The 21,214-nt window shown below is 49.5% G+C and overlaps 1 protein-coding gene across 1 annotated transcript in view; it reads left to right on the top strand.

Moving 5' to 3' along the window:
• CNTNAP2 (contactin associated protein 2) overlaps positions 1-21,214 on the top strand; it is a 1,091,545-nt gene that overhangs the window by 81,429 nt on the left and 988,902 nt on the right. The window contains exon 3 of the mRNA XM_054990911.1: positions 14,369-14,562. Coding sequence (XP_054846886.1) covers positions 14,369-14,562 — 194 coding nt within the window. The remainder of the gene's footprint in view (positions 1-14,368; positions 14,563-21,214) is intronic.

The following is a 21,214-nucleotide window of genomic DNA, read 5'->3' as shown; positions in this document are numbered from 1 at the left end:
TGGTCGGTTATGGGCTGAAAAGCCTTACTTTTCGGGGCGCACACCGGTTAAATACCGGCAGTACCGGGCGGATAGGCGTGCGCTATAGGAAAAATCTGCATATTCCTTCCCAGCCTGCCGTTTCTCGGGGGAGGGGGAGGACTCTCCCCACCACTGTTCCAACGGAGCAGGTTTCGTTCGGGGGATCAGATGGGCGCGCGGCAAGAGGGATGGCTTTGAGTCCATTGTGATCCCCGTTCGATTCTTGCCTGGCCCGCATCGCCTACTTCTTTTTTTCTGGGGCCCAAGTTGCTGTGCAGGCAGTGTGATTTGCACATGTTTCCACGACAGGCATGCCCTGGCCGCGCCCCGGGGACCTCTCTTTTGTCCTTCAGATCACTCCTGCGAGAAAACACTAGCCTCTCATTGAATTTGAACGACTGGCCAGCCGCGGCCTCTGCTCTCCAAATCTTCCTTGTGTCCTGTCCTGCTTCTCCCTCCCTGCCCCCCCCGATCACAACATGGAGGACACAGGCCACTTCGGGGAGACTTGGCGAAGGACTCCCCAAACCCCCCTGCCGTTTCTTTTCTCCTGACTTTGTGTTTGAGGCACAATTATAGGACTTGTAGGAGAGATTTGCCTTGTGCCAAGAGTGGCGGAGGGTTTCCGGTGATGCCTGCCGCGGGGCTCTACCCTGAATAAGCGACCTGGCACCTGGTTCCAACAGAGCAGGAACAGGTTTTGGGGGGCAGATTTTGCATGTTCTCCTCTCAGGGCCGCAAGTTGGTTTGCGGGCCGTTTCATTTGCACATGTTTGCGCGACAGGCATGTATTCGACGCGCCCCAAGCGCCACTCCTTTGTCCTTCATATTCCCCTTTTGTGCGATGCAAGGCTGAAGTCATCCGATGTTAACATGCGCTCTGCCTCTCCCCCCCTGAATTCCCTCCCCGACGGTCGCAGCCGAAATATGCATGCTATCAGAAGGGACTGCCGCACAGGAGTCCCGTAGAGCAACAAGCAGGAAGGCCTGCTTAGTGCCCTGGGACTCCTTGTTCGAGCCCCGCATCGCCGCCCGCCCGGCCCGCCTCCCTTTTTCGCGTCTGCTGAGACCGACGGGTGGGAACCGCGCTGGCGGCCGCCGGTGTCCCCATGAATTTTTCACCGACCAGGGGGGGGGGCGCGATTCTCCAAATCTTCATTGTGTCCAGGCCCTTTGGCAAGATTTGCACATGTTTCCGCGACAGGCATGCCCTGGCCGCGCCCCGGGGGCCTCTCTTTTGTCCTTCAGATCACTCCTGCGAGAAAACACTAGCCTCTCATTGAATTTGAACGACTGGCCAGCCGGGGCCTCTGCTCTCCAAATCTCCCTTGTTGTCCTGTCCTGCTTCTCCCTCCCCGCCCCCCCCCCGATCTCAACATGGAGGACACAGGCCACTTCGGGGAGACTTGGCCAAGGAGTCCCCAAACCCCCCTGCCCCCCCTCTTGTGTCAGTATTGAGCCAGAAAAGGGTTTGCTCCAGGCCTTCCCCTGCCTGGGGAGACAGGGCAGGGCCTTGCATGGCTCTTCCCAGCCATGGGCCGGCGGAGAAAGGAGCAGCCCTGCCAGATCTGTGTTCCTTCCCACCCCCCGCCCAAATCCAGGGTGCTGGTTCCAGGCCCTTGGGCCAGATCACCCCCCAGGTGTGCCCTGGACCTCATGTGCCAATATTGAGCCAGAAAAGGGTTTGCTCCAGGCCTTCCCCTGCCTGGGGAGACAGGGCAGGGCCTTGCATGGCTCTTCCCAGCCATGGGCCGGCGGAGAAAGGAGCAGCCCTGCCAGATCTGTGTTCCTTCCCACCCCCCGCCCAAATCCAGGGTGCTGGTTCCAGGCCCTTGGGCCAGATCACCCCCCAGGTGTGCCCTGGACCTCATGTGCCAATATTGAGCCAGATAAGGGTTTGCTCCAGGCCTTCCCCTGCCTGGGGAGACACGGCAGGGCCTTGCATGGCTCTTCCCAGCCATGGCCCGGCGGAGAAAGGAGCAGCCCTGCCAGATCTGTGTTCCTTCCCACCCCCCGCCCAAATCCAGGGTGCCGGTTCCAGGCCCTTGGGCCAGATCACCCCCCAGGTGTGCCCTGGACCTCATGTGCCAATATTGAGCCAGAAAAGGGTTTGCTCCAGGCCTTCCCCTGCCTGGGGAGACAGGGCAGGGCCTTGCATGGCTCTTCCCAGCCATGGGCCGGCGGAGAAAGGAGCAGCCCTGCCAGATCTGTGTTCCTTCCCACCCCCCGCCCAAATCCAGGGTGCTGGTTCCAGGCCCTTGGGCCAGATCACCCCCCAGGTGTGCCCTGGACCTCATGTGCCAATATTGAGCCAGAAAAGGGTTTGCTCCAGGCCTTCCCCTGCCTGGGGAGACAGGGCAGGGCCTTGCATGGCTCTTCCCAGCCATGGGCCGGCGGAGAAAGGAGCAGCCCTGCCAGATCTGTGTTCCTTCCCACCCCCCGCCCAAATCCAGGGTGCTGGTTCCAGGCCCTTGGGCCAGATCACCCCCCAGGTGTGCCCTGGACCTCATGTGCCAATATTGAGCCAGATAAGGGTTTGCTCCAGGCCTTCCCCTGCCTGGGGAGACACGGCAGGGCCTTGCATGGCTCTTCCCAGCCATGGCCCGGCGGAGAAAGGAGCAGCCCTGCCAGATCTGTGTTCCTTCCCACCCCCCGCCCAAATCCAGGGTGCCGGTTCCAGGCCCTTGGGCCAGATCACCCCCCAGGTGTGCCCTGGACCTCATGTGCCAATATTGAGCCAGAAAAGGGTTTGCTCCAGGCCTTCCCATGCCTGGGGAGACAGGGCAGGGCCTTGCATGGCTCTTCCCAGCCATGGGCCGGCGGAGAAAGGAGCAGCCCTGCCAGATCTGTGTTCCTTCCCACCCCCCGCCCAAATCCAGTGTGCAGGTTCCAGGCACTTTGGCCAGATCACCCCCCAGGTGTGCCCTGGACCTCTCATTGAATTTGAACGACTGGCCAGCCGCGGCCTCTGCTCTCCAAATCTTCCTTGTGTCCTGTCCTGCTTCTCCCTCCCTGCCCCCCCCCCCGATCTCAACATGGAGGACACAGGCCACTTCGGGGAGACTTGGCTAAGGAGTCCCCAAACCCCCCTGCCCCCCCTCTTGTGTCAAGATTGAGCCAGAAAAGGGTTTGCTCCAGGCCTTCCCATGCCTGGGGAGACAGGGCAGGGCCTTGCATGGCTCTTCCCAGCCATGGGCCGGCGGAGAAAGGAGCAGCCCTGCCAGATCTGTGTTCCTTCCCACCCCCCGCCCAAATCCAGGGTGCTGCTTCCAGGCCCTTGGGCCAGATCACCCCCCAGGTGTGCCCTGGACCTCATGTGCCAATATTGAGCCAGAAAAGGTTTTGCTCCAGCCCTCCCCTGCCTGTGGAGACACGGCAGGGCCGTGCATGGCTCTTCCCAGCCATGGCCCGGCGGAGAAAGGAGCAGCCCTGCCAGATCTGTGTTCCTTCCCCCCCCGCCCAAATCCAGTGTGCTGGTTCCAGGCACTTTGGCCAGATCACCCCCCAGGTGTGCCCTGGACCTCTCATTGAATTTGAACGACTGGCCAGCCGCGGCCTCTGCTCTCCAAATCTTCCTTGTGTCCTGTCCTGCTTCTCCCTCCCTGCCCCCCCCCGATCTCAACATGGAGGACACAGGCCACTTCGGGGAGACTTGGCTAAGGAGTCCCCAAACCCCCCTGCCCCCCCTCTTGTGTCAAGATTGAGCCAGAAAAGGGTTTGCTCCAGGCCTTCCCATGCCTGGGGAGACAGGGCAGGGCCTTGCATGGCTCTTCCCAGCCATGGGCCGGCGGAGAAAGGAGCAGCCCTGCCAGATCTGTGTTCCTTCCCACCCCCCGCCCAAATCCAGGGTGCTGCTTCCAGGCCCTTGGGCCAGATCACCCCCCAGGTGTGCCCTGGACCTCATGTGCCAATATTGAGCCAGAAAAGGTTTTGCTCCAGCCCTCCCCTGCCTGTGGAGACACGGCAGGGCCGTGCATGGCTCTTCCCAGCCATGGCCCGGCGGAGAAAGGAGCAGCCCTGCCAGATCTGTGTTCCTTCCCCCCCCCCCCCCGCCCAAATCCAGTGTGCTGGTTCCAGGCACTTTGGCCAGATCACCCCCCAGGTGTGCCCTGGACCTCTCATTGAATTTGAACGACTGGCCAGCCGCGGCCTCTGCTCTCCAAATCTTCCTTGTGTCCTGTCCTGCTTCTCCCTCCCTGCCCCCCCCCGATCTCAACATGGAGGACACAGGCCACTTCGGGGAGACTTCCCCCAAATCCAAGTTGTGTGTGTGTTCCAGCCCCCCGGCAAGAGCACCCTCCAGGCTTCCCCAGCACCTTCTGTTTAAAGATTATCGCAGAAAATGGGTTCCCAAAACATGCAGACATGCTCAAAGCGCAACCCGTTTCCGGATCCAGGACATGTGTATTCAGTGTGCGGAGCCTGTTAAGTTTAAACATAGCTTTATTTTGCCGACAGACAGGGCTCACCATGGCAGGCGGGAACCCCAGGCCCCCTGTGTCCATTCACTCAACTGTCCATCGAGCCAGACGGCCCCCCCCTTCGACGGCCAAGCACCTGGGCAAAGCTCGGGACACGCGAGAATGCCCTAACTCTTTTTGGCGATGGTGGACGCGGGGTCGAAGTCCCAGGCTCTTCGCGGAGTTGCTCGGGTGCGTGCGGTCTTCCACGCTGAGTTGCCGCGAGAAAGGCGGCAGGAGACATCCCACCATCCAGCAGGTCAATCTCCTCCTCCTCCTCCTCTTCCTTCCCCGCAGTGGGGCCTGCTGTCGGGAAACCAATTGGAAAGCAATAAGCAGTCTTTGCCCCGACCAACCATACTACTGAGCATTGTGGAAACACCGACCAAAGCCCCCATCTAGGCGCCCTCTGTCGACCCAACAGTGACCTCGCAGCGCCCAGTGGGCCGCCATTAGCCACTTACTCCAAAACTGGTCCCGGCGTGCCTGGATTCTCTCATGGGCCAACCCCACAGCCTCCATCCGTCGCTCGGTGTCACTGGCTGAAAGAAAGGCGGTGTAACGATTAAGGAATTTCAATCGGTTGGTGATGCCCATCCCCAAACCTGCAAGCCGTGTGTCCCTTCTCCCTGGCAATCGCCACCCCCAGCCTTCCCCAGCACCGCTTCTGTCATATTGGGGGATGACCGGGCCCGCTTCTCTACCGACCGTAAAATTGTCTGGACACGCTTCTCGCCCGACCTATGCCGAGTGCAAAAGTGGAACTTGCCCGGGCATGCTGCCGGCCCAGACCATGCTCCGCTTTAGCCAGCTAGGCCTAGAGAGGAGAAAGGAGCAAGCCTGCAAGCTATGTGGACCCTCCCCAAACATGAGTGCTATCTCCCTGTCAGTTCCACGCTCCAGGCTGCACCAGGACACACAGCGTGCATATCCGCTGGACTCTTGTTGGTCATATTGGGACGTGTCCGCGCACGCTGCCGGCCCAGCCCATGCTCCCCTTTAGCCAGCTAGGCCTCAAAGGAGAAGGGAGCAAGCCCGCAAACTGTGCGGCCCCTCCCCAAACATGCGAGCTGTGTGTCCCTTCTCCCTGGCAAGAGCCACCAGTAGCCTTCGCCAGCACCTTTTGTTGACCTATCCCCAGCACCCAGAGTATAAAAGTGGAACTTGCCCGGGCACGCTGCGAGGCCGCAGGCCAATGTCCCCCTTTGGCCAGCTAGGCCTCAGTGGAGAAAAGAGCAAGCCTTCCAGCTGTGCGTCCCATCCTCAAACATGAGCGCTGTGTTTCCCAGCTGTCTGGCAGCTCGGCCTGCGCCTGGCGCCACACAATCGGCTGTACAGTCGGTTTGTTGATGTAATATTGCCTCTGACAAGCAGAGCTTCAGCCTTTTGTTTATGCTCACTTCTGTATCACCATCAATTGCTGACCATAATCATTATAACCATTAGATATCATTTTAATATTTCACAGTTTATTCAATCCTGTTAAGAGCAAGCACAAAAGAAATCAGCTCTTTAAAAGTTCTCCTTTTGGAGGTTGGGTGTAAAAAAAAGCATATAACACCTGCATTGGTACTGCTGCATAGTCCTTTACCTAACCTCTTTCCAAAGTGCAGAATCTTGTGATCTCAATCACATTCTTCAGATGGTAGATGCTAAAATAGCATGCCACACCCCAGAACTTCCCATATAGTAAAACGCACACAAAAGTTTTAACACTGGAAGCTCTCTATCTTGCTTCAGGAGGTAGAACCATGCAGGCAATGTACTGTGCACTGAGCCCGGCTTCTACTGAAATCAATAGAAATGCTTTTCTAGGTTGTGGGACACTTGGGTGCAGACAGGATTTCTGGAACTCAGCGGAGAACCTAACTTTGGAGTGCTGACCAGCCAAATACCAGCTGGTAGAGCTGTGACTGACCCAAGGCCATGCAGCTGGCTTCAAGTGGAGGGGTGGGGATTCAAACCTGGTTCTAATAAAAATAACCGCGCTGTGCGGCCGCAGGCCAATGTCCCCCTTTGGCCAGCTAGGTGTCAGAGGAGAACAGAGCCGGCTTGCAAGCCGCTAAGCTAGGCCTCAGAGGAGAATAGAGCAATGGAGCTTGGGCCGCCCAAAAGAGAATATAGTTTGGGCTGCCCAAGCACCTGGAGATCAAAGGTGTAACATTCCTTGGCCCGCAACAGAACACTGCACCCATCGAGGAACAGCTTCCGGGGGCCGCCGCCCACTTGTTTCTTGACCAGACTTACTTCGTGGTCGCTCGCCCAGAAACTCCTTCTCCACCATGTCGACCTCGATGTCCTCCACCACAGCGGTCAAGTTCCTGCGGACCGTGTGGGCGAGATCGACACGGTCAGGGAACAGCGACTCCAGGCGGAACGGCACCATGGTCTCCTCCGCCGCCTCCCGCTCGTGCTCCGTCAGCCCCTTTTCCTCCATGGCCGCGGCCGCCTGCTCCGCCCACTCCTCACGCCAGTTGCTTGGCACCCACTCTGCCATGCTTTGCGACGATGGCGGAGGCACGTCTGGTCGGCAGGGGAAGCCTCACGAGTTTGCGGGGGTTTGCGCGGGCAAACCAACCGCACAGCCAATTGCGTTGCACCACGCGGAGGCCGAAAGCTGGTTGGTCGTAGCCGAAAAAGCGGGAATCGGTGACACCGACCGGGTCAATGCGGCAGGTCAAGAGCTGATCAAGCCCCCCCCCCAATTCCTGGGGCCTCTGAACGGAAAACCAGACGCAGCCGTGATGGGGTCCCCCCGGAGGCACCAGGGGCAGTGCGCCCCTGGATTTTGGGCAAGAAAATTTTTTTGGACAGACATGTCTTAGACCTCGCCCGTGCACTCCCCCCAAGCCCTGGGCGGGCCCTGGGATTTCGGAAAGTCCCGTGTGTGTGTCTCACAAACATGTTCCACCCTCCCCAAGTGAAGACATGTCTGTGTTTGCCTGTGTTTGTCAAAGGCATGCCCCCCCCAGTGGACAAGCACCAACCAACGGACAGGGCCCCCCGCCCCGCTTCGAAGCCCTCAGGCAGCCGGGCAAGATCCCGGAGTGCGGGGGGGAGCCAGGGGGGCCATCTCTGACAGGAAGCCAAACAGTCATCCAATCTTTTGAGGCCCGCGTTGGAGGCCCCCGGACCAGTCCATTGCGCGTCACCTGCTCGCTCGCAAGCTGCAGGCAATAGCGCCATCTAGCAGTCATTGAGAGGTCCACAGCCCTCGGGATGGTAAAAATAGCCGCTCTGTTCTGGGAACTCGCTGGTCGTCAGGAGGGGCACGTGCAGACGCGGACACACAATCACAGGTCTGGTGCGGGCAGGACACGCGCCGAAATTCTGAAACAGCCACGGGCGGGCCGAAACAGACGGGAGCGCGGACACGTGCGCAACCACGTGTAGTTCTTAACGTCTGTTTCGGCTCAGAGAAATTGAGAAATTTCTGTTTTGTTTCCCCTATGGCAAGATTGTGCTTTATACCCGATTCTTTCCCCCCAGTTAAAGCCTTTATCTTGCCAAAGTACCTTGCCTCAAGGGAACTTTGCTTGACCTCCCAAATCCTCCGAAGAACCCTTGCCTCTGGCAGAACACCATGTACTGAGATTATTATGGTGTGATCAACATTGTCCCTGGTTAATTGCTGCCGGCTGAGCTGCTGTGAAAGGCACAGCTACTGAGGTTACCTGAAAACTGTGCAACTTTGTCTACACTTCATTTTCATATCATGGCATCCTCAAAATGTGAGCGCCGTTGTTTTTTTTTAACTGAGCAGCTTAGAAAGAATATCTCAATAGCAATGAAAATAAATGCTTTCTCATGACACGTACACAATTATTCAAGCTATTGCTAAGGCATACTCTCAGGCTATAGATGACAGGATATGGCAGACAGATCCCTGGATCATTGCAGCAAGACACAGGTTCTTGGTCAAATGGCTTTTATTCAGAAATCAGATCGTTTCCATACATATGTCCATAGGACTACTTAGAAGCAAGGTAGCCATCTAAGCAGCAACAGTGAAAGTTGATAGGAATGACATCATGTGTGAGAAACTTCTCTTTTAACATTAAAGTATGCTGCTTTCCCCCACCCCCCCTCCCAACCGTAAACAAGGTTTTGGCACTCTCCTGGTGTGAGAACGTTCCACGTATTTGTGATATCAAGCTGAGTTACTAGGAAGCAAGACAGCAAAGTCTCGAAAGGAGCACAAGGTCATAAACACTGGAAGCTGTTACAACCCAACAGATAAACACCTGTGAAAGCCTGTTAAAGAAATAGTTATGAGTTGACACTGGCAAAGTAATATTGAGTTATAGCAGGATACGTTTGCTCAGCACAATAGGATCAAAATTGGCATGGATGGGGCTCAGACATGACACATACACTCCACCTCTTCTTTCTAGGTCCAGTCTTAATCCCTGTTGGGTAGTAGCTAGAGTGTTAAAAGAGGATCTTGGAGATCCAGGTTCGAATCTCCGCTCTACCATGAAAACATTCTTTGTGACATTGGGCTATACTCTTTGTCTCAGTCTAACCTACTTCACAGTTCAATTGTGAACATAAAATGGGGATGGAAGAACCATGTAAAACTACTGTTGCATCCTTAGAAGAAGGTGCTGGATTAATCTTTCTATGCAAGCCTGAACAGTTGCTTCATGTACATCATTTCTCTTATTTATGAGCAGTTGGTGGGGCAGAGGGAGTGTATGAGTGGGTGGGGGGTTGCAAGTTATCCCCATGTGCTTTGTGCATTGACAATAGGGCTACCATGCTCTAGGTGGCACTTCAGGAGTTCATTCTCCAGGAGTTCTCCCAGAATTACAGCTGATCTCCAAAGTACAGAGATTGGTTCCCATGAAGACAATGGGTGCTTTGGAGGATAGACTCTATGGCATTATTCTCTGCTGAGGCCCTTCCTCAAACTCTACCCTCTCCAGACTCTGATGCTCAAACTCCAGAATTTCCCATTGTTATCAAGAGTGAGCAGGAGTATGAACATCACCCCTATTCTGCAGTCACTACCTATCAATTACTGTCCCCAGTTCAAGGTATTGGTTATCACTTACAAAGCTCTTCACGGCCTTTCTCAGACATACCTATGGGACCACCTTCGTCCCTAGGTTCCTCCATGACAACTTCACTCATCTGAACAGGATCTCCTGCAGTTGTCACCCTGGACATGGGTGATATTAATAGCAGCCCATACACGGGCTTTCTCTGGGATGGCCCCTACCTATGGAACAGCCTGCCTGAGAAGGTCAGAAGAGCCTCCACTCTCCTGGCTTTCTGCAAACAAGAAAAACTGAATTATTCAAAAAGGTTTTTGTATTGTAGGGAGGGGTCTCAGATGATCCACTAATGAGTTAGGGACCATAGACTTCACCCATAGACTTCACCACTATGTTGCCTTATGTACTATCTGTTGCTTTAAATATGTGCTCCTATGTCAGCCCTAGACTTGCTTATGTTCTGTTTCAGCTTTTCTTCAACTCTGTATTGATTCCTTGCTAATGCTAAGTCTTTGTAAACTTGTGTTTATTTACACTATGGCATTGTTTCTGGAAATGTCCTTGATACTGACTGTACTAATCTCACACTGTGTAATCCGCCTTGAGTCTCAGTGAGAAAGGCAGACCATAAATAACATAAATAAATAAATAACATGCCGCACCAGTTGTCACCTTCACTGCAGTAGTGTTCTTAAAATATGATGATTTGAGGTCTTTCCTGTCAATGAATACATTACTGCCATTCATAGATCTGGGAGAAATTGATAGTTGCACGTAGGAACACCCTTAGTGTGAGCCATCACTTCTTGGTGGCAATCCCTAGAATGTCCCCTTCCTCAACTATGTTTCACATGCAGTCTGTTGAATGTGCACCTCGGAATTCAATGGGAGCTGCAAAAAGCCAGGCTTGTCCCTATTAGCATTGTTGCAACATGTAAACTGCTTATTTTCACTTCTGTTCATGCTAGAATATGACTCTGAGCCATTCTGGTTGTTCCAAATATGAGGCAAGAGAGGAGGTATGATTAACCGGTCTGGAGGTGTTAATTTTATTTAAAATACAAATTTTTGGGTCTATTCTGAAAGTGGGAAATGAGATATAAATTGCGTCCCTATTTTGGACAGGGAGAGGAATAACTATTATGTATTTTATTTATTTGTGGGCATGTTATGTACCATCAAGACGCTTCTAATTTATGTTGACTCTATGAATTAAGGACTAGACATGGGCACGAACCAAAAAAATTTAATGAACCGGCGGTTCGTGGTTCAGTGCTGATGATGAACCCGAACCAGCGAACTGCAACGAACATTTCCCGCTGATGAACCAGTTCGAGGTTCGTGGTTTGTGGGCGTCAGAACGGCCCCCATTGGACTTAAAGAGCCCATATTCCCAGGGAGTGTTTAGCAGGCTCTCCTCCAGCCAGCATCCAAGTTTGGTCAAGATTGCAATAGGGATCTTGGAGTTATACCCTCTCCAATCCGAGGCCCCCAGGGAACTCCCATTTGATACATTTAGAGCCACCAGTTGACGTTGGCCCAGTGTACAAGGGGTTGGCCATCAGAACTGCCTATCAGGGTTTGCAGGGATGAGATTGGAGTGCCCATGGCTACAGAACACCCCCTCCCCCTCCCTCCCCCAGGTGTCTTCTCCCATGTAACCAATTGTGACCAATTTGCAGCTCCATAGTAGGAAGGAAGACCCGCCAATCAAGATAAACTGGGCTTTGATTCGGGTTTCCAGGGCGCCAGAAGGAGTGCAGACAGAGTTCAGGCATTCCCCCAGCTCTGTTTCCAAGGGAATTGATTGATGGTGCCTGACTGTTTGGCTTCACAAACCATGGGTGAACGCAACGAACCGGGCATCCAACAAACGCTGGTTCATTGGCCATGGACCCTCACGAACCACCGGTTCCTGAACAGACAATCAGGCGGTTCGTGGGTTCTTTTGTTTTGTAATGTAGTTCGTGCCCATGTCTATTAAGGACCTCCAAAACATCCTGTGATTGACAGCCTTGATATAACAACAACAACAACAACAACAACAACAATAACATTCAATTTATATACCACCCTTCAGAACAATTTAATACAAACCCACAACAATCATCCTGTGAGGTGGGTGGGACTGAGAGAGCTCCTAGAAGCTGTGACTTACCCAAGGTCACCCAGCTGGCTTCAAGTGGAGGACTCAAACCCAGCTGTCCAGATTAGAGTCCTGCCGCTCTTAATCTCTACACCAAACTTGCTCAGGTCTTGCAAGCTAATTTATTTATTTAGAACATTTTAATCCCACCTTTTCCCCCAGGAGCTCAGGACAATGTGCATTAATTTTAGACATTTTACCTCCCATGTTTCTCCTCAATGTAGTTTACAACATTATTCTTCTCGCCTCCTTCTTATCCTCGCAACAGCCTTGTGAGGTAAGTTAGGCTGGGAAACAGTGGCTGGCCCAAGGTCACCCAGTGATCTTGCTTGGCAGAGTGGATATTTGAACATGGTTCTCCTAGATCTTAGTCTGGTACTCCAATCCAGCCACCACAGTGCATCCAAAGTAGCTCCAAAAGACATGACCCGTGAGATGACTTCAACATAGAAAGATGGTTCAGCACAGTTGAAGAAAACTCATAAACCAGTTGGTAGCTTTACTGCACACGAAGTTAATTCATAACCACAGCCAACCCATTTATCAAGCTATGGTGGATGTGCTCTGTGATGCCCTCAGTTCTTAGTCAGCCAAAATGAAAGCCATCCATCCTCCTCTTTAATGTTCCAACGATGATCTTTTTTGAAGCTTGTACATTTCAATGAAACACTCTGTGCTGCTGAGTTTAGAGGTGGATATACTATTATTTCCTCCCACCTAATTTGGAGCTGTCCTTTTAATGTGGGAACCCATTTAAAGGGCGTAGAGAATCCATCAGCTGCGGCTGACTTGTGCTGGCTGACTCTGACAAGGAATGTTGTGGCAAATTTGGTCAAGTTTCGAAGTGATTATGCTTTGACAGTTGCTAAGGAGATGTAATTACAATACGACATTGTCACTTGCTTCTTTGCTCTTTTTATCTTGCAAGTATGTCTCCAAACAGGGTGAAAATGACAATGTTTACTTGTGGCATTAAACAGATTACAGACTTCCAAAAATTGTGCGTGGATAGATATAGATATAGGTCTAAGCAGTGCTGTCATTTAACCATTTAAGTCTCTCTACACAAGACATCTTACATGAGGATACTCACGTGACTTACTTTCTGTGTGGTCTTATATTCAAGTGTACTCTGTCTCCCTAGCAGTACGTATGTGTGCATCCACAATGAGAGAACAAGTGCAAGATCTTTCACTTGAGAGTCCCTGTGTAAGATGTCTTGTATACAGGGCTTTTTTTCCTGAGAAAAGAGGTGGTGGAACTCAGGACCACACAATGACGTCACTTTGGGTCAGCTGGAACAAGGGGGGAGTTTTTAAAAGTTTAAATTGCCCTCAGTGAAAATAGTCACATGGCTGGTGGCCACGCCCCCTGATCTCCAGACAGAGGGGAGGTGAGATTGCCCTCTGCAGTGCGGAGGGCAATCTAAACTCCCCTCTGTCTGGAGATCAGGGGGCGGGGCCACCAGCCATGTGACCATTTTCAAGAGGTGCTGGAACTCCGTTCCACCACGTTCCAGGTGAAAAAAAGCCCTGCTTGTACAGAAAGAACATTGGCTTCAGTGGACTTAGAAGGGTCCTATCCTAATTCTGCTTAGGATAGCAAGATTTGAGTCCAGTTAGCACCTTAAAGACCAACAAGATTTCCAGGGTATACGCTTTTGTGAGTCAAACTTCCTTTGCCTGCTTGGAATGGCACTGATAGTGTTGCAACTGAGTTTGCTCCAATGAATACCAGACGAATTTGAAGGTTCCTGTTAGAATGGCATTTGAATAGAACTGAAAAAACCGTCCCAGACTTTTCCCAAAGGCGTTCTATGCATCCCTATGGGGAACCTCCAGAAAACATTAATGCAGGTTGTTTCCTAAGCTGTGCTGAGAGCTTCATCTGCCTCTCACTGTTCAGAATCTAGTCACTAAAAATCTTTCTGTGCAGTGTTGAGGCCAAGAGTTGCCACTGAATCCTGTCTACAGCTGTGGCTCTCAAACTATGGGTCATCGTGACCCCAGATTGGGTCGCAACACTCTTACAGGTCGTTCACTCCAATGCCAGAGCTGGGAGGGGAAGCTTTGAGCCATCCTTTTTCCAGTTGCGGGGACAGGATAACAGAGTATGGAACTGCTACTTTCCTCCTTCCTGCTTTCCTTCACCCTGCAGTCCCATTCTTTCTGAGATCTAGCTCATTCACAGCTGCTGGAAGTGTACAAAGCCTGCACCGATTGCACACTCATGGTGCTGGATCTTAAAGGAAGAGTAAGTTCAGAAGTGGGCCTCCCTTCAAAAAGTTTCAGAATCACTGAGCTAAAGTCAGTTTTTGTGTTCAGTTTGTGCCTGGTCAAAATATCTGACCAACTTTGAAGAAATTCCCCCCACACACACACACAAAAGCCCTGCAGAAGTTCTTAGGAGGGTCCCACACATGTGCTTCTCAAAGAGTTAGTTTACACTGCGAAATTCAACTACAAGTTTGTATACCTTTATGGAGAAAGACTACTGTGAGACATCTACCAGTGATGGCGGTATGGCACCCATATTTAAGATCTTGGCTGTGGTGGCAGCAAGGTGCAGCTGGGATCATGGAAACAGCTGTTGGTGCTTTACATCATGTGTATGATCAAATTAATTTGTTTGGCAATGAGGACCAATGTGAAGTTTGTGGTTAGCATACACATCTCTTACAGGAGCTCTTTTCCAAGAAAACTGCATGAAATCTTCAATGATGCAAATTATTTCCTTCTCAGGGGCTGGAGGCTGGTGTCCATCAGATAGTGACCATTACCAATGGCTGCAAGTGGACTTTGGCAACCGGAAACAGATCAGCTCTATTGCAACTCAAGGCCGATACAGCAGCTCGGATTGGGTAACCCAGTACCGAATGCTGTACAGCGATACAGGAAGAAACTGGAAGCCATATCACCAAGATGGGAATGTATGGGTAAGTGATTGCAGAACAATATCACCTTATGATCTCCATGCTGTTTCCGTCATAGATATATTACATTTTGTTAGAAGTCAAGCTTGTTGTGTTAAGGATAACAGGTTGGTTTTATAATCCTAGGTCGCCATGCAGGAACAATAATGTGGAATGTGTGTGTTCTGTTTTCTCAGTATTCTGTGTTGGACTTACTTGTCTGATAATATTACCACCTATGGTGATGATTCATATCTTCAGGGTATTATATGTGTTTGAAGTTCATGAAAAGAGCAAAAAGTAAGGAATATAGCATCCTGAGACTCTTGACTTTCATCTTTCTTTATAAGAAAGCTTCTAGATGTCATGAGGTTAGGGAAGTGTGCGAAACCTTCTGAAATCACAGAAGCCAAAGTGGAGGTGAGGCTATGCAGCCAGATATTGCCAATCATCAACGTTGTCTGACTTACCCAACATTGGATCCGGTAGGCTACATCTGAGGCAGTCAAAGGCTTCTCAGAACAACTCCCAGATCGCTTAACATAATTAATTGTTGGGGATTGAGCTGTATCTGCCAGCCCATTTTTTTTAAAAAAAAACATTCCTCCCCATTCCTCAGGAAACAATATTTTTTTCCAAATAATATTAGCCCTGGGACCAATCAGACAAGGTGTCTTGGCCGATCACATAGTCTTTCTTGGGAGGGGAGGGAAATTTCAAAGCGCAACAGACAATTGCATTGGGCCATTTGGTGCCACACATCTGCTGCGCTTAGTGCTCCTTGTGTCTTGGGAGAAATGCCTTGCCTGTGTTACACTGGACCCTGACTGGATGGCACTTCTCCATAGACTGGTCTTAATAATGTTTTATTACTACAAGCTAGCCATTTCCTCTGCCCTTTCTCTCTAGGAGAGGATTAGTAAGGGGGGCACATTTGGTTGCTGGTGGGGGGAATCCAAGAGAGGTGGTAATTTTTGCTGTTGCTTTGGGATCTGTACAGGTTAATATTTGGTTTGTTTGGATATTCCGTCTTTCCTTTTTTGTGCTTCTGAGGGGTCTGCTTCTTGTTTTTCATTATGGGTTATTCTCCTTGAATCTTTTCTGGTTGCCTTCAGTTAGTGGGTTATCTGTTTTCCACCTTTTTGAGGATTAATTCGTGGTTTTGGATTATGTCACATTTTCCATCACCTAGGGTTGGATAGGTAGGGTCCCTTTCCTCTGCAACACAATTGCCAGAGCAAGTGGGTGCCTCACTAAACAGGCACTATGGAAGGCCTACATTTACTTGCAGTTACTAAGTTTGGTTATTTTTTTAAAAAGCCTTTTCAGAAAACTGGTGACCATTTTCGATCCTTTTTACACTATGCAGAGGATGGCTGGGGGCACCTTTTCAAAAGGCTGCAACATAGGACCCCATTGCCCAGTTCACTTGAAACTTGGGGAGGCTTTAGAAGAGAGTGTGGACTAGGTTCTCAGATATTTTGATACCATTCAGTGAAAAGGAAAATCAGGAAAATCAGGAAAATCAGGAAAATCTACCATTTTCCACTCAGGGAACACAATACTCAGACATCCAATGCCATTTTAAAGAAACAATATGACAAAATTTCCAGGAATTGTTAAAACTGATGCACCTAGGTTTGTTAGGCATTGGGTTTTTCCACAGAAAGTCCAGCTTTTTCTTGGACTGTCCAGGGGGGAACGGAATTAAAATACCAGCCCTCAATGCGCTGGGGAAGTGGCCAGCTGGCTTGCCTGACTACCTGCCCTCCTGCTTGCCAGCAATGACATCACTTCCAGAAGTGATGTCATCACTCTGGGGGTGGGACCAAAAAGGCAACAAAAAGATACATACCAGGGGCCTCATCCTTTTTCAGGTGGTGGTGGGGAGTCATCTGGCAACTCGAGGTGCATTTTCCCTTTCTTAAATTACAGTATGGAATTAAAATTATTTAATTTTTCCAGTGTACACACCTAGTGGACAGCAGTATCATTCTCAGCAGCAGGTGACAGAGCATCAGTGCCTGTAGTGAAATCAGAATAAATACAGCCAAATGAGCCAATATATGGAAATGTGCTTGCTTTTAAAATATAATTTGTACAGATTCTGGCATTCAGTGTTCCTTTGCACAGAAGCTTGTAAGCGGAAACTAAATGCCCATCTCCATACATACCTTTACAGGCTTCTCTGTTCCCTCTTCACAAAAATTAGTGCCATGCTTCCTTGCAACAGTGTGTCTTGACCGAAATGAGAAAGTCCAAGAACAAAAACTCAAAGTGCAGAGTTCAGCAATATTCATATGAAAGCAGTTTCATATCAAATGACACAGCCAGGGGACAAAATGTGGGGAATAAAGGAATGAATAAAATTAAGAAGCAGTTTGGGAGCTGGTAGCAGAAGGAGCAAAAAAAACATACCAGGGAAATAATTTCTAACAAAGATATCCAGGCGAACAAACTATGACAATGTACAAAAAAGGGTTGAAATGACCCTCTTTGGTATGCATTAGGGAAAGATGTCCTATAATTACCTGTGAGGTAAGAAAGAAATCAAACATCCCATAATAAGATGGAGATGAGAGAAGTTCTTTCACGGTGTATTTGGGCTTAACTTTCTGTTTCCTTCAGGGAGGCTTTACGTCTTTATGCTTCGAGAGACATCCAGTTTTTCTTTCCATTTTAATGATGATAAAAAGTTGGCCTTCTTTCTAAATAAGGCTCACTGAATACTACAAAAAGTAATTGTTCTGAATTGTGCCTCTAAGGTAGGTTTTAGCCCATGAAAGTGTATGCTTCATTTGTAAAGCTGTTTTGAGGAAGAATGTGAAACTTGCCTGTGGTATTCTTAGCCCAGGGAGGGAAGAGCTCTGTATAGCTTTCATAAAGAAAGACTTCCATCCTCCCCACCTGTCTCTATTTACTGTGTATTTTCTGGCGCATGCCATTGATAAATCACTGTTCCTTCTAGAGGTTATCCTTTTAAAAAGTTTTGATGTGACTAGCTGGAACTGTATCTCAGTTTCACTGGGAAACCTTGCTTGAGTTCCTTTGTTGGGGGTATAAAATAGTAACTGTACCAAATGCTCTTAAACGACTCTGCATTTTAGTAAAGTTTTATTGTATCTAAGAACAGGCCATTAAATAGTGTTGTGAATTCCTCCCATGCACTGAAGTTTTCCACCTCCACAATGAAATTTGAACTGCTGTCTCTGCTTCTGCGTTAGGGTCCAGGTAGACAGAGAGGAAGAAGGCCTGAAGACATAGTGGTTCCCTAGTGTCTCAGTCAGGCTGGAGGCATTAAGTTCCCCTTCTTTCCTTGTCTTCTGTAGCCTGATAAAGCCCCCTATTTTTGGCAGGAGCTGGTGCTGAAACAGCAAGAAGGCAATGAGGGGCAAGGCTAGGATTGTCAACCCCAGTATGGGAAATTCCTGATGATTTGGGAATTGTGCCTGAGGAGGGTGGAGTTTGAAAAGTGGACGAATGTAATGCCACAGGTCACAGCATCTGTGGGCATCATGGTACCTGCCGATACCTTTCTTGGAGCACACCAAGTGTTTTCAGAAAGGGGGTGGGAGGTGGGTAGGGCTCTTGCCCAGTAGGGCTTTTGATTAGCCATAGAAGATCTGAATGCATTTTTAATTACCTCTCTTATCCCCCATACTTGGGCTTTCTGTATGTATCAGGCTCTAACTCCTGCAGCAGCCATTTCGTGGTTGCACCTACCACTCTGTGTCAGTGTTCCAGAGTAGTAGAGTCCAGTAGCACCTTTAAGACTAACCAACTTTATTGTAGCATAAGCTTTCGAGAGCCACAGCTCTCTTCATCAGATGAAGAGAGCTGAGCTGTGGCTCTCGAAAGCTTATGCTACAATAAAGTTGGTTAATCTTAAAGGTGCTATTGGACTCTACTATTTTGCTACTACAGACTAACACAGCTAACTCCTCTGGATCAATGTTCCAGAGGTCACAACAGGCTAAAAAAAGGTTGGGGACAGCTGCCATAGAATCTTTTCTCCAAAGCTGCCATTTTCTCCAGTGGAACTGATCTTTGTGGTCTGGAGATCAGTTGTGATTCCAGGAGAATACCAGGCCCCTAAAACAAGCCCCTTCCCTTCCACCAAATAGCAAAAAAATTACCTTTAGGCACTGTGGCTTTCACATGAATGTCTGATTTTGCACAAGCCCTTACTGCCATGATTTCAGCCCTCTTTTGCTGATAGGCAAACAGAACGTCTGGATAACCAGGTGCTGCCTGAAGCACCTGCTTTGCAGCTTCAACAAAGAGGCTGGCATCATTTCTCAACTACAATATTCAAGTGCTTGCAGGCAGGAGCAGATTGAGATGTTAAAGTTAGTCCTAGGGTAAGGTGAGCAAAGCAGCTCCTGTGGTAGTACCACAGGATCTGCTCAGCTCTGGCCTGCATTGCAATGGTGATGATGACACAGGCTGTTGGCTTGCCCACTGGGCAAAGCTGCAGTCATTCTCTATTGGGTTTAGTTAAGGCACGTTAACTAAACAAACTGCATGCTGAAAGCCTCTCATCCAAGTTAGAGAACCAATAACTGTTTATTTGTCTAAAGAAATATATTTACATAAGATTAATGAAGAGAAAGAACTAGTAACTGATCTAACTGGCTAGGATGGCATTATATAGAAAGTAGGCCATCTCTCTCAGGAGGAGACACCATGCTGCCTCTCCTGGTGCATGCAGGGAAGAAGAGTGAGACGAGTAGAGATGGGCACAAACCAGGAAAAAAACAAACCATGTAGTTCGTGGTTCATCAAATTTCACGAAACACGAACTTTCATGAACCTGCCCCTGGTTCGCAGACCAGTACGTTTGGTTCATGAAAACGGCACACCCAGGTCAGAAAAAAATCACGTCTGGGCCAGCAAAACGCCACTTCCGGGCCAGCAGAAAGTCACTTCCGGGTCAGCAGAAGGTCTGCAGGAAGTTCATCCCCTGTTGCCTAGGAAACTGATTGATTGGCACCAGGTTGTCTGCAGTCATGAACCAAAAAACAAACCAAATGAACCAGCCTAAATTTCATGGCGGTTCGTCAGAAATGGGATCTGACGAACCGCAGTTCTCAAACCATCTCCAATTTAAGGGTCACTTTAAAGTCTTTTAATTCTTTCGCCATCTCTAGCATCATGTCCTTAAGCTCTCAGCTTACAGTCCTGAAGGCGTGAGCAAGAGACATCACCAGTCCCTTCTTCTAACATTCTCATCATCACCACAGCCTGGGCCTGAGACAATTAGATCCTGTGACACTGTGGGGGCTGTTTAACTCAGTGTGCCACTGGCTGCTGGTGGCCCACCAGGAGCTTGGGTTAAAGTCCACCCTGGCTGAGGATGAAGTTGAGAATGCTTGAGCTAGAGAAGCAGTGTGAATTACAATAAACCAAGAAGATTGCTATAATAAAAGGATACTGGCAGAGGAATCCTAAACAGAGTTCACCCCTTCTAACCCCAGTTTGCTCTGACCTGTTTAGCTCAGGAAAGCCTGATCTCATCAGATCTCAGAAGCTAAGCAGGATTGGCCTTCATTAGTAATTGGATGGGAGATCTCCAGCGAAGACCAGGATAGTCTCTTGCCATGAAAACCTCACCAGGGGTTGCCATAAGTCAGCTATGACTTGAGGGCACTCTCTACCACTAAGCTCAATTCACATAAGGATTGTACTATTAAAAGGTTAAACAAAGAATGCCTCGGTGTATGTAGAGTGATCATAGAACTTTTGCCTTTCACTGTTCTTGGTGTGTAGTAAGAAGAACCTACTAAATGGAGGGAGTTACAGATTAGGGGTAACTCACTTCAGACAGGACTGGTGTGTGCCTCTTCTTTAACACCATGAAGTGTCTGAGGTGATTTTTTTTTCCTCCAGAGGAAATGTCTAAGAATAAATGCAGAATTGTGTTAAAGCAATTAAAAGAAGGAAATTGTAGATGCTCTTTACCAGATACATGATCACACTGGATTATTTGTGTGAATGGGCTTTGATACTGGGCCATGACAGGCCTAACTCCACATTAACCTATACAAATGTAGAAACTGTTTTAATAAGAGCACCAAACCCCAACTGCAAGGTGAAATACTAATGGATAAGTATCTGCTTTCACTTCCATTGATCCTCAACTTGGACAAAGGGTCATGCGATGAAGAAAACGGATCAGGTGGTATACGCCCTTTCTCATCAACACAATAACAAAGCCTTACAGCGACTGTTCCTTCCTTGTGTCTCCTAAAGTAAGAAGCGAGGCAACCATGAAAGGCTGGTCATGACGCCAGCGAGAGTGAGAAAATTAAAACACCATAAGATGAGTTGAGCAGAGACAGCTCTTAATGCACAGGTTGAAATAGCTCAGCAACAGTCCTATGGACTTTCATTTAAGTAGCCATTTAATTGCTTCAAACAATAGTCCCGTGGTGGAGAGAACTGGCAGGTGATTCATAGGCATAGACGCTCTTGACTAAACATAAGAAAGGGACTCTTTCTTATTTATTTTGAAAATGTGTATGCTGCATCTCCAGAGGGTTGCTTGAGGTGATTTACAGCGCCATTACCTGCCTCTGCAGTATGTATTGGAGGTCTTCTTTGCTAACCAAGGCCGACCCTGCTTAGCTTGTAAGATCTGACAAGATCAGGCTTGCCTGGGCTATCCAGGTCAGGG

This window comes from Eublepharis macularius, chromosome 11 (genome assembly GCF_028583425.1).
Source record: "Eublepharis macularius isolate TG4126 chromosome 11, MPM_Emac_v1.0, whole genome shotgun sequence".
NCBI lineage: Eukaryota > Metazoa > Chordata > Lepidosauria > Squamata > Eublepharidae > Eublepharis > Eublepharis macularius.
Note: the sequence above shows the minus strand (reverse complement) of the source record. Positions and strands in the feature narration are given on the sequence as shown.